At 43.7% G+C, this 13,403-nt stretch overlaps 2 protein-coding genes across 4 annotated transcripts in view; both read left to right on the top strand.

Annotated features, from left to right (window-relative positions):
• The window catches only part of BTK (Bruton tyrosine kinase), a 32,333-nt gene extending 23,768 nt beyond the window's left edge, over positions 1-8,565 (top strand). For 2 of the 3 annotated variants that reach the window (XM_007094079.3, XM_042974104.1), the window contains 7 exons: positions 494-568; positions 1,046-1,217; positions 1,738-1,954; positions 3,222-3,286; positions 4,110-4,228; positions 4,752-4,909; positions 7,583-8,564. In XM_007094079.3, the coding sequence (XP_007094141.2) occupies positions 494-568; positions 1,046-1,217; positions 1,738-1,954; positions 3,222-3,286; positions 4,110-4,228; positions 4,752-4,909; positions 7,583-7,654 (878 nt within the window). In that variant the 3' untranslated portion in view covers positions 7,655-8,564. Of the gene's footprint in view, positions 1-493; positions 569-1,045; positions 1,218-1,737; positions 1,955-3,221; positions 3,287-4,109; positions 4,229-4,751; positions 4,910-7,582 lie in introns of all 3 variants that reach the window. The other variant, XM_042974105.1, reaches the window with a different exon arrangement.
• Positions 8,566-8,700: 135 nt separating this feature from the next.
• On the top strand, positions 8,701-11,920 carry TIMM8A (translocase of inner mitochondrial membrane 8A). The gene is made up of 2 exons (XM_007094081.2): positions 8,701-8,924; positions 10,452-11,920. Exons 1-2 carry the CDS (start codon positions 8,793-8,795, stop codon positions 10,611-10,613), a joined length of 294 nt encoding a protein of 97 aa, XP_007094143.1. The 5' UTR covers positions 8,701-8,792; the 3' UTR covers positions 10,614-11,920.
• The last annotated feature ends 1,483 nt before the right edge of the window (positions 11,921-13,403 follow it).

The raw sequence follows: 13,403 nt of genomic DNA, 5'->3' as shown, positions 1-13,403 counted from the left end.
GAGAACACAGTAAAGTTATTAGTCAAGGTCCTTGCCCTCAAAGAACATACAGATTAGAAAATATCAGAAGACAGTTTCTCAGTCTGGTAGGCATTTGAAAAACTGGGAGATTGGTGACGGCATGAATACATTGAGAAGACTTGCTGCTGTCTGCTATCCCCATTCAAGGCAGTGTCAAGGCTGTAATTTTATGGGGTCCCAATTACACTTTTCAGTATCAAAAGCAGAAGTAGAATGTGAGCTAAGCCTGGGCTTGGAGGTGGGGATATATTTAGTTGGGGAGTGTATTTCAATTAGTATTTATCTCTTTTTTTCTGAAAATCCTTTTGTGAAAGGAGAAACTTCCAGAAAAATTTGGGCTCGTGAAGATCTTCTGGAATTCAAAATGTACCAGAAAGATAAATATCAGAAGTGTAAGGCTTTAAGCAAGGGTGTGTATGACATCCCACCTCCTACACTGCACCAGCAGCATGACCCTCTTTGTATGTTTCAGGACTCATATCTAGGCTCAAATATCCAGTGTCTCAACAAAACAAGAATGCGCCTTCCACTGCAGGCCTGGGCTACGGTAACTGCTTATTTCTCTAGGGTAGGGTGGACTGATCAGTTGCAAGGACTACCTTTGGCAGACCCAATTAGACCTTGCAGCACATTGTTCTGCACCAGCTGCCTCAAGGAAGATTAAGACAAAGCCAAACAAGTTATTTAATAATTCTTCTTGCCCTGGTGGCTCCTACTGGGACTGCAAAAACAGATTCATAAAGGGATTATTTTTTAATTGTGGTAAAAAAAATAACCATAAAGGAATTTTAACAGATTGTCTAGTTTCTCCTTCCTTTATGGCTAATTGGCACCTAAAATTCCAATTCCTTCAACCAGTAACCACCCTGTCCCTGAGATTTTCCCAGGCAAAGAGACATTAGTACTCCTGAACATTTCCTTTTTACCACTTGCCTATTACTACCCCTAGTAGAGATTCTTATCTATTGTAGGAATTATACATACATGACTCCCAAAGAATCGTATCAAGGCTTTGTTGTTATAGGATCATGGGAAATCGATCCAAAGGACCTGACCTTCTTAAAGGAGCTGGGGACTGGACAATTTGGGGTAGTGAAATATGGAAAATGGAGAGGCCAGTATGACGTGGCCATCAAGATGATCAAAGAAGGCTCCATGTCCGAGGATGAGTTCATTGAAGAAGCCAAAGTCATGATGTGAGTTACAGCCCAAACTCAACTCTCAATCCAGTTGCCGGAGTCTAGGAATTACCAGGACTGTTTCCACTGTGGCTTAAGGTGACTTAGAGTAGGAGAGATTTGGGACCAGGGCCTGAGGTCAATCTTTGATTGGTGGGAATACTAACTGCTGAGGTAATCATTTCTTTATCTTAGATATTGGTTGATAATAGTGTTGATCACAGGGGTGTACCATCTCAGTAGCATTTAAGGATAAATGTGAAAAATGAGACTTCCAAAAGGAAGACTGATTCTGATTACCCTTATTGTTCAGTTAGCCCTGGGCTTATTTTCTGTTCTATTGATGGGCTCCAAATCTCTCTCCACTCTCACATATTAGGCATATTTGTGGTTTAGGGTGGGAAAGAGGAAAGTCAACTTGTTATCATGGTCCCTTACCTGATACTTTACTTCCAGGCCAACTCTTTTCCTCTCCAGCCCCTTTCTGATTAGTATGCAGAGCCAGAAAGTGAGGACTGGTTTTTTGCCTCTCCTGTAGGAATCTTTCCCATGAGAAGCTGGTACAGTTGTATGGCGTCTGTACCAAGCAGCGCCCCATCTTCATCATCACTGAGTACATGGCCAATGGCTGCCTCCTGAACTACCTGAGGGAAATGCGCCACCGCCTCCAGACTCAGCAGCTGCTGGAGATGTGCAAGGATGTCTGTGAAGCCATGGAATACCTGGAGTCAAAGCAATTTCTTCACCGAGACCTGGTAGGACCTCAGAAGGATTGGCCTGGGACCAAGGACTGAGGGGGTGAAAGTAGCAGAGGAATATATATAGTACATGGATGAGGAGGGTTGCTGGAATCATCATTTCAGTTTTATCTAGAAGGCATTAAGAGTTAGGTGAACCTATGCTCCAGTGGTCAACCAGTCAAGGATCTCTAGTCCCAACACAAGTTCTGCCATGGTGATAGCTAGAGCTGTCACTCACTCCCATCCCCTACCACAGCAAGTAAAAATGGTGGGGTCCTTCAGGACAGAAGGGCAACCCTGCTTCCCATTGGGGCTGCTCCTGGCACAGAGCCTCATTTGGTTACATCAGAGTACATTTGTACATTTGGGTACATTTGTTCTTTTATAAAAAAAAATGTTGTATGTTACTTAGCAAACACTTAAAAACACATTAAAAAAAAAAAACTGAGGGCACCTGGGTGACTCAGTGGATTAAGCCTCTGACTCTTGATTTCAGCTCAGGTCATGATTTCATGGCTTGGGCGTTCAAACCCCACATCAGGCTCTGTGCTGAGAGCGCGGAGCCTTTTTGGGATTCTCTCCCTGCCCCCTGCCCCTACCCTGTTTGTTCTCTCTCTCTCTCTCTCTCTCTCTCTCTCAAAATAAATAAATAAACATAAAAAGTGTTTTCATTAAAAATAAAAACTGAATTTCCAGCTTGTCTTGAAAATCTTGACCATCTTGAAACACCAGGCCCATTCTCACAGACCATGCTAACAGTCAACTGGTGCTGAGGAACAGCTGCCTCCTTCAGACCAACTGCATGCTTTGCATTTTCCTGCAATCTACCCTCCCACTTCACTCTCTCATTTTGCCGGTGCCTGCCTGGCCTCTAGAAGCATCGGAGTTTGTGCCACTGCTTATTTCAGGGAGGCCAAGGCTCAAATTGTCTTAGCCCACTGGCAGAAAAGCAAACCAAACAAAACAAACTTGCCTTCTGTTTTCCCTAATTCTCTCAACATTTTGGTAGAGGAAGGGGTGTCATGGAATCATCACTGTGAATGGAATCATTCTGTATGCCCTCAATGTTTTACTCATGTCTACATAGCAGGTTGCTTTAGATGTGTGGGAAATGTATCCAAGTTTCTCCGTGGCAACAGCTGACTCCTGCTGGGTGGGAAAGTGTCTCTGGAGTGAAAGAGATGAAGCTTCCCTGGCTTCATTCCCCTGGTGGGCAGAATCTTTGTGCCTTTGTGACCTGTATGTCAGGGCCAGAGTCTCACTGGTAATTGTTGTACTACAGGCAGCCCGAAACTGTTTGGTAAATGATCAAGGAGTTGTTAAAGTATCTGACTTCGGCCTGTCCAGGTAAGTGTATCTTTTTCATCTTTCCCTCTACAAGTAAAATAGGGGTGCCTGGGTGGCTCAATCATTCAAAGTGTCTGACTTCGGCTCAGGTCATGATCTCGAAGTTCGTGAGTTCAAGCCCCGCGTTGGGCTCTGTGCTGACACCTCGGAGCCTGGAACCTGCTTCAGATTCTGTCTCCCTCTGTCTCTGCCCCATCCCCTGTTCCGTCTCTCTCTCTCTCTCTCTCTCTCTCTCTCTCTCTCAAAAAAAAAGAATAAACATTAAAAAAATTAAAAGTAAAAATAGCACAGCACAAACATGAGGCAGCATTATTGTTTTTCACCCTCTCCCTTTCTTTTATCCCTCTCATTCTAGCCTTTCTGTTCCTTTTATTTCTTTGAATTATTTAAGTCACTTCTTTTGTCCTTTGTATCCCTCTCCTCTCCTTTGTCATTCCCTCTTTCTTTAGGCAATTTCTCCAAATACGTTTTTTTTTTTTTTTTGATTTGTTAATCCTGTTGTCTCTACTCCTGAGCCTCCTTCTTTACTAATCAGTCTAATTCCCATGGGCAACTACAGACTAGAAGGAAGGAGAAAAGACAAAGAAGGACAGAGAAGAAGAAGGGAGTATTATTTCACTTCATACTTTCTGTAACCATATTATTAATCAAGAAAGCTAATTCAGATAAGAAAACAGGATTACATTAAAAATAACCTTTTAAAAACATACTGATTGGCCCATAGGCATGCATTTGTGCAGTTCATATGACTTGCCAAGAAAGTTTAAGCACATGTCAAGCTCTCTCCAAATCCTAACAGTAACAAGTCTTGAACCATCCACAGGTATGTCCTGGATGATGAATACACAAGCTCAGTAGGCTCCAAATTTCCAGTCCGGTGGTCTCCACCAGAAGTCCTTATGTATAGCAAGTTCAGCAGCAAATCTGACATCTGGGCTTTTGGTGAGTGGATAAAATTATACAGATTATACAGCTTAAAGGAAGGGAAAGCAGTGGGGAAATTGCCACTTTGTAACCTGCACACAGAGGTTACTATCTGTTGTTTTCATTCTTCTAATCCTTAGGGAGTGCTTACTATTGTCAGGCACCACAGGGGTTCCTGGGGCTAAAAACAGTAAAATAGACATGATTCCTGCCTTCTTAGAACTCACAATATATTGAGAGGAACAATTTATTCAGTATTCCACAGCTTCTGAATACTGATTATGTACCAAGGGACTCTGCCAGACCCTATAATTACAACGACAAATAAGAAGCTGTCTCTTTCCTAGAGGAGCTAATAGTCCAGTAAGACCCTGTTTACCCTCTAGTGTGGTCAGTACTACAGGAGAAGTTTGGACCAAATGCAAAATTGAAAGTGTGGGGAATCAGCTGCATCTAATATTTGACATTGATCTAGGAAGACTAGTGTCCCAACTACCTGAAGAGACTGCAAATTGACTTAATACATTTTTTCATTTTCTAGGGGTTTTGATGTGGGAAATTTACTCTCTGGGGAAGATGCCATATGAAAGATTTTCTAACAGTGAAACAGCTGAACACATTGCACAAGGTCTACGTCTCTATAGGCCTCATCTAGCTTCAGAGAGGGTATATAGCATCATGTACAGCTGCTGGCATGAGGTAAGTGTTTTGTTGGGACCTCTTAAGTGATTTCCTCAAGCTGTACTTTCCCATTTAGCCAGCCAGGCACCCAGTCCCCATGCTCCCTGGCCACATGGCGGCTGGGCACACACTGATAGCTACACACATTCTTGGACCCAGCCTGTACCCCAGTCCTTTGATGGCCAGAGGCTTTCCCAGGCTCATCCAGTTCTCCCTACAGTATCATTAACAGACTCCATTACCAACTCAGCTTTAGGGAGAGGGGATGTTGTGGGCCCATGTCACCTAGCATAAGCAGGCAGTTAACGGTACTCAGGCAAATGTATGGACACTTAAAATGAAGAGAAAAGTCATTAAAATTTGTGTTGATTCCTTTGGAAGTCATTGGCTTTTTCTTCTACTTTACTAACTGCCAACCTTTTCTGGCTGTGGTCCTAAATGGCATTAAAAAAAAATCCTGAAAGGAACTAAAATAGGCAGTGGTCATTTTTAATTTTTTTAAATGTTTATTTAGTGTTTTGAGAGAGAGAGAGAGAGAGAGAGAGAGAGAGCAAAGCAGGGGAGGGTGGGAGGGGGCAGAGAATCTGAAGCAGCCTCCATGCTGACAGCAGAAAGCCCAATGTGGGGCTCGAACTCAAGAACCACTGACCTAAGCTGAAGTCAGATGCTGAACCAACTGAGCCACCCAGGTGCCCCAGTAGTGGTCATTTTTTTTTTAAATATAATGCATCATGGGGTATGTGGATAGTAGTGGTATTTTGAAAATAAGGAGCCTGTCCCACTATTACTAAAATGTTTTGGGGGCACCTGGGTGGCTCAGTTGGTTAAGCGTCCAACTTCAGCTCAGGTCATGATCTCATGGTCTGTGAGTTCCAGCCCCGCATCGGGCTCTGTGCTGACAGCTGAGAGCCTGGAGCCTGCTTCGGATTCTGTGTCTCCCTCTCTCTCTGCCCCTCCCCTGCTCATGCTCTGTCTCTCTCTGTCTCAAAAATAAAAATAAAATAAAATGTTTTGCTGCTCTCACCTTGAGTTTTTTCAGAGGTGCTTTCTCCACTTTTCAGTAGATCTTTGGCAACATTAATTTGGCACCCTAAATCTCTAGTAGGAAATGAATGCTCGGCTTAGTTCTGTGCCACTAGAAACAGGGAAGGACAGTGTCCAACAAACATATATGTGAATCTGGAGTCCTCTTGGCGGGGTGAAAAGTGGGTATATGGATCAAAGCATGATTCCTTTCCCTTCAACAAATGACTGAAGTCACAAAGGATGTATGGAGAAAGGGACAACCATTTCCCTTCTCTCTCCTGTGCCATGCAGGTTTAAGGGAGATTGACAATGCTCCTTCCCAACTAGGACATCCTCACTCTGCTACTTAACTGTTTCATACAGGCGCTTTCTGCAGAGCCTGTTTAAAGTAATACTCATGAGGGGCACCTGGGTGGCTCAATCAGTTAAGCGTCTGACTCCTGATTTTGGCTCAGGTCATGATCTCATGGTTCCTTAGAGCAAGCCCCACATTGGGCTCTGTGCTGACAGCGTGGAGCCTATTTGGGATTCTCTCTCTCCCTCTCCCCACCCCCCATCCCTGCTCATGCCCTCTCGCTGTCTTTCTGTCTCTCTTTCTGTCTTTTTACCAAAATAAATAAACATTTAAAGAAAAGTAATACTCATGAAATTGGCATATCAGAATCCCTGGAAAACTCTTAAAACTGCAGATAACTGGGCCTTTTCAGAGATTCCAATTAGGTATGTCTGAAGCAGAACCCAGAAAGTCTTCCAAAAAAAACTTTTTTTAATGTTTATTTTATTTTTGAGAGAGAGAGAGACAGATCACGAGTGGGGGAGGAGCAGAGAGGGAGACACAGAATCTGAAGCAGACTGCAGGCTCTGAGCTATTAGCACAGTGCCCTATGAGGGGCTCAAACTCATGAGCCATGAGATCATGACCTGAGCCGAAGTTGGACACTTAACCGACTGAGCCACCCAGGTACCCCCCCACCCAGAAAAGTCTTTTTAAACATCCCTGGAAATTCTGATACTCCGCTAGGTTTAAGAACCACTGATTCAAAGGGACAAGAAATTGATGACTTTTTGGTTCTGATGGATTGAGACCTTTCTGGCATGAATATGCCCTGAATCACGAAATACCTCAGGGGTTTATGGACCATGGTGGTCACAAAGGGTCTTAGTCTAGAGGCCAGACAGTGGTAATAAAAATGTCGTAGGTGCTGAGGATCTCTGCCCACTGATGCAGCCCATGATCTTGAAATGTTAATTTCTTTGTAAAACTTTGACTGTGGGATGATAGAAACCGTATTTGAAAGCTTACAATTTCAGTTCTGTCAAACATTTAAACTTGTTCAGTAGCCATTTTTCACTTGAGGATCCACAATAAGGATGTATTGATGTACAATTTTGTAATGAATTTACCCTCAGTTTAATCAGTGTTTGTGAGTTTAATTTGCGAATTGTCCCATTACATTAATAACCTGAGTTACTAAAGATGAAAAGTGCACAAAGACATTATGGAGCACTTCCATTCCTTTTCCTCTTTCTTTCGTGTGTAATTGACAGGTTATGCTATAGGGAATATAGTATACACTTGATAAACATTTGCTGCTTACTCAGTGCATTTCCCTTGAATTTTGGATTTTAGCCTGCTGTTACACTCTACTTTCTGTTTGGTTTTAGAAAGCAGAGGAACGTCCTACTTTCAAAATTCTTCTGAGCAACATCCTAGATGTCATGGATGAAGAATCCTGAGCTCACCAATAAGCTTCTTGTTTCTACCCCTCTCCTCCACAAGCCCCAATTTCATTTCTGAGGAAATCCCAAGTTTACAGGCACTGGATCCTTTGTGCTCTTGCTGAATACACAAAGGCCCCTCTCTACATCTAGGAATGACTCTCTTCTATGATTCTCTGGGATAGTACCTTCTGAGCAAAAGCCAAGGAATTCTTGTGCCTGGTATTGTTCTCAGAGAAAATAATTTCCAGGAGTATTAAGACAGGACTGAATTTGGGATGGAAAATTTGGAGGAGGGAGGGATGTAAATAGCCTGACAAGGTATCCAACAGCTCTTTGGGTAGGCATTAGAGCTTGGGGGGCGGGAGGCAGAATTTGGCAAGAATAAAATGGTGTCATAAAAATGGGAGGGCAGGGTGTTTTGATAAAATAAAATTACTGGAAAGCATGAAGGTTTCTTGCTACCTCGATTAATCACACAACCTCCCTGAAGCGCCCTATCTCAGTGTTGCAGAGAACTGTTGCCTGGCATTGGTTTGCCATATTCCTACTTTGAGAACTTGGCAAGATTCACGGCAATTTAACTCCTCTGGCTCTTGGAAAATTCTGGCTCTAAATCAGAGATAAACTCACAAGCAAAGCACCAGTGCATGCAGCATGACCGGAATGAATCTGAAAGTTGGGGACAAATTCTGCAGGAGCCTCTTTCAAAACACCATCAAAGAACTGGGGCTCCAGGATGGCTAAGAGACGGGCCTAGCAGTCACAACGGCAGGAAAAGCGCGGGCCAATTTGGAAGTGGGCAGGGCCAGGGCTTCTCGGGCAGGCCGAACCAGCCACCTGGTGTGAAGTAACTTCCTTTTTCACTTTTGACCGTTTCTCTTTGGAATAGCATCTCGACCGCATCGCAACACCCGGCTACAAGCCCGGAGGCCTCCCAGCTGACGTAGGGAGCGGCCGCTGGGTCGCGAGCTGGAGCGGGGAGCGCAAGGGGCTGGGAGGAGCGGCGGGCGGGGGTAGGGGGCCACACGCCGGCGCGTTGCAGTCACGGGGCGGGTCTGGAGGCGGTGGATTGTGGTTCCGGTTCCGTCGCGGAGACACGTGAAGGTCGGTGAGTTGCTGCAGAGTTCCTCTCGGCACGCGTGGCGGCGCTGGGATGGATGCCTCCTCGTCTTCGTCCGCGGCGGGTTTGGGCTCGGTGGACCCACAGCTGCAGCATTTCATTGAGGTGGAGACTCAGAAGCAGCGCTTCCAGCAGCTGGTGCACCAGATGACGGAACTTTGTTGGGTGAGGAGCTGGGTCTGGGACCTAGCTACTGTCCCTGCTTTCTCCCTGCCCCTTCCGGGCGGGACTTGTCAGGACGTCCGGGATTCGGGGACGGGGAGGACCGGGTAGCATCTTGCCTTGGTTTCCTTCGGTTTCTCACACCAAGCGGGAGGGGTGAGAGGGTGACTCCGTTTCTCGGGGAATTCTCACGCCAGACCATGGCTTTGTTGGTGCAGAGGACTGGGGATCACACTTGTCCCGAGCAGCACTTTTAGGCACCTGAGGTTGACGCTGCCTGGTGCTGGTCACCAATACTGAGATCTTATTTTTGGAGCCCCGATTCCCAGGAAGTGAGTCTCCCATTTCTGGACTCCTCAGGGTTAACCTGGATTTCCCAGTTGCTTTAACCGTTGTCCGTGACAAATGAGTCGCTGTAGCCCACTAACTGTAAAAGTAGCGTCTTCCCCCCCCCCCCACTTAAATTTGCTTTTTTTGTTGGGTTGTTGTGTAATACCAAGCTGTTTCGGGTCTCAATGTTGAGGAATTGAATATGCCTTGTGAGGGGACTTGGCAAAAGGGTGAAAGGCATTTGCAGCTTAGGATCAAAGTGTTCTCTAGCTGCCAAGGGCAGCATAACTGCCCTGCCTTGAGAAAAAATATCTCATAGAATTCAGAGGCCAAGGATAATTTTCCTTGGAAGTGGAGAGTCTGACGCTTGTGTACACAGCAGAGAATAACTAATAAAATTCATTTGAAATAACTTGAACTATATACAGTTATTGGTTCCGTAGTCCCTTTCACATAAACTTATGGTATTGTGGGACTCTGACCCCTAACAAATGCTTACTTAAGTCCTGTACTACTTGGTACTTTCATTCTTTAAAAAAAAAACAAACTGTAATTCATTACATTTGGGCCAGGAGGGGGTGTGGTTGAGGATTCCTCTAAGAATCTGTAATTTGTGGGCCCTTTAGGAAAATTCATACAACTTTCCATTCATCTTGAGAGGATTCAAGAACTTCTGGCTTAAGTATACAAGGTTACAGCATCTTGGGTAATAGATGTCTTTTTTTGTTTGATAGGTTTCAGGGTGTCACTGCTGTGATTTATGCTTTCACCCCCCTTTTTTCCCCCTGGAAGTTAGTCTAAAGGCATTAAATGGTGGCAGCATTGTGGAGTTACAGCCAAATTCAGCCAAAGGTTACTTCACTTGTATTTTGCCCCTCCCCCCCCCCTTTTTTGCTCTGTAATAGCTCCACCATTTTCTGGCCCAATAATTTTGGGCAAAGTATCTCTCCCACTGCTTCCCTGTTTGTAAAATGAGGATTAATAATAGTATCTATTAGGTAGGATTGTTGTGAGAATTTAATGTAAGGCTGTAGATAACTGCTTGCCATACGCCAAATGAGAAATATTAACATAACAGATACTGGGTTTAGGTGAAATTTTTCCTATAAATAACAAGTTACCCCCCCCTTTTTTACCCCAAGTTCTCTTTGTGATTCTGTATCTTGTCCTGTTTGTGATTCTGTATCTTGTCCCGAGCAGGAAAAGTGCATGGACAAGCCTGGGCCAAAGTTGGATAGTCGGGCTGAGGCCTGTTTTGTGAACTGCGTTGAGCGCTTCATTGATACAAGCCAGTTCATCTTGAATCGACTGGAACAGACCCAGAAAACCAAGCCAGTTTTCTCAGAAAGCCTTTCTGACTAATCTCAGCATTACCTCTTTGGAAAAGGAAGGTAGTCCAAGAAATGAAGAGCTGTTGATGGGATAGTTGAAGAAAAGGCTATGGGGGGATTGGCTCCCACCTTTGTCACTCTTGGGACATCCTGTCATCTGAGAATGAACAAAGACCAGTTGTGTGTGTGTGTGTGTGTGTGTGTGTGTGTGTGTGTGTGTGTGCGCGCGCGCGCGCGCGCACGCTTTGAGGGACATATGTGTATTTGGCTGTTTTTTAATGCTAATCTTGTGAAAACAATTGACAGATGAATGGAAAACTCTACTAGATGCATATTACTGTATGTGGGACTGTGCTTTCTCAAAGTCCCATTAATTGCTCTCTATAATTTTGACAGTGGAACTGCTTTCTCTAATTTGATAGTGGGACCACATAGGTACAACCTGTCATTTGCATGGATTCATTTAGGATTTCTGGGGAGATTGTTATACATCTTTGTGTCTCTCAGAAAGGGCAGCAATGAGCAAAGGGTAATTTGCTACTTAACTGTAGGCCTCCTTATCTAGTGTTTTGACTATCAGTGTTGGAAAAAAATCGATGGGATATTCATACAATACACTTCAGCTTTCTAGATAATCTCCCCTATGCTGTGATTTACTTAAATATATAAAGGTATGGTCTCAAGGTAGTACAGGTAGCTTGAGTGTCTAGAGGCCTTTGGTTATAAAGGAATGTAGCCAGTGAGCATAATACTCATTACTAAACTGCCACAAGGAAGAAGCTTACTGACGCTGTATATCAGGGTTGAAAAAATTCAAAGATGTGCCTAAGTAGGTTGTAAAGATTTAGGCCAGTCAAGAACTAACAGCAGTTTCAGGTAGAGGTGCATGTCTAATGTTAATCAGTATAGGTTCCATTGATTGCATCTTTTTAATCACTGAAATAAAAGCTTCTACAAAATTAAACTCTGAGAAGGCTTTCTATTCTGGTTATCACCTGCACCCTGGAGAGATTTGGTGTAGGCTGGTTCTAAGACTGAAGGTTAATCAGTCCAGGTACCTCCTCTGTGCAAGGAACAGCATGGCATTCCAGGAATCTCTGACCTTTATGTGACAAAAAGAGAACCTTCAGATGAGATGAGATGAGATGGGGGAAATTTCACTGTTGACAGTCCATTCCCTGAGTGTAGAAGAAGAGGTTATATTGACTGGATTCCACCCCCCACCCCAACTTCAAATCCTAGTAGTATACTGGAGTGTAGACCTAAAGTGGAACTGCCTGTTGGGAGTCTTTAGTTCAAGTCCACGAAGGTTGGGGAAATACACATTTCTAGAAGCCTCAAGTCCTTTTAGCTTTCCACCATATATGTACTATAAGGAAATTTTTTAAAATCCTGATGAAAAAATTCAACAAAAGTTTTTCTTTTAAGTTTTATTTATTTATTTTGAGAGACAGCATGAGCAGGAGAGGAGCAGGGAGAGAGAGAGAAAGAGAATCCCAAGCAGGCTCCGCAGAGCCTGACATGGGGCTCAATCTCACAAACTGAGATCATGATCTGAGCCGAAATCAACAGTTGGATGCTTAATAGACTGAGCCACCCAGGCACCCCCAACAAAAGTTTTAAGTGATTACTCTGTGCCAGATACTTTCTTGCCAGAGACTCAGGAGTACGTAAAAAACAAAGGAGTGCCATGTAGAAAAAGCAGGGAATGTTTGTGGGGGTATTGTGATTTGACATCAGATGGTTAGAGAAGGCCTCTTTGGGAACATGGCATTTCAGCAGAGATCTGAAAGAATTAAGTGACCAAGCCATGTTGGTATCTGGGAAGAATATTTCAAGCAGAGGTTACAGAAAGTCCAAAGGCCCCAAGGTCAGAGCAGCATGCTGTGATGCTAAAGTAGACTAGTCAAAAGGTCTAGTATGACGGGTGAAATGAATAAGGAGAATGCTAAGAAATAAAGTCAGAGACCTATGCATGAGAGGGATTGGGGCTGGGAGGCAGGGATGTGCACTGATCATACAGGGCTTTGTAGGCCATTGCAAGTACTTGGTTTTTACCAAGCAAGATGGGGAGCCATTTGAGGGTTTTTAGCAGATGAGTGATGTGATATCGCTTAAGTTTTACGGGGATCTAGCTGCTGTTTGGAGAACATGTAGGTAAGTAATAATAATGTCATTTTGAAGTCCAGGAGAACTCAGGCTCTTAGGGTAGGTATCTAGCATATACTTTGTATCTATATATCCCTATTGTTTTCTACCACTACCCCCCCCCCCCCCGCCCCGAGTTTAGTGTGTTCTCATAAAACCTCAAGTCATAAAGGGAGGGTCTTTTAGTCTTTGCCTTCTTATTCTTCCTTACTCTTTTTCTTATATATTATTATGTCATTATTTATTAGCTATTTCATTCATTGTTACTCTTGCTTCACTTAGTATTAAAATATTCTCCTCACATTTAGACACAAAGTTAACCATTTGTTTTACAGTGTTACTGCTTGCTCAGCTAGTGTACATAATGAGAAAGAGTCTGTCAGATTGATACAACATGCTTGAGCACCAAGTATATGTGTGACACTGCTAGGTACAAGATAATAGGAAAGAAAAGGTCGAACATTTGTCCCCGTCTGCGAGGAAGTTAAGTATACCAGAGCAACAATTTGAGCTTTTGTTTGCTTTGTCAGTCTCCAAAATTTATTTTCAGGATCTTGATAGAAAGGTGGTAGTGTCGGCCCTAATAACATTCAAAGTTCTCATTTCAATATTCAGGGTACAATGCTTAAGACATAAAGAAATAAAAGGAATGAATTAGCAGACTGTTCCCGAA

The sequence above is a fragment of the Panthera tigris genome, chromosome X, assembly GCF_018350195.1.
Source record: "Panthera tigris isolate Pti1 chromosome X, P.tigris_Pti1_mat1.1, whole genome shotgun sequence".
Taxonomy (NCBI): domain Eukaryota; kingdom Metazoa; phylum Chordata; class Mammalia; order Carnivora; family Felidae; genus Panthera; species Panthera tigris.
Note: the sequence above shows the minus strand (reverse complement) of the source record. Positions and strands in the feature narration are given on the sequence as shown.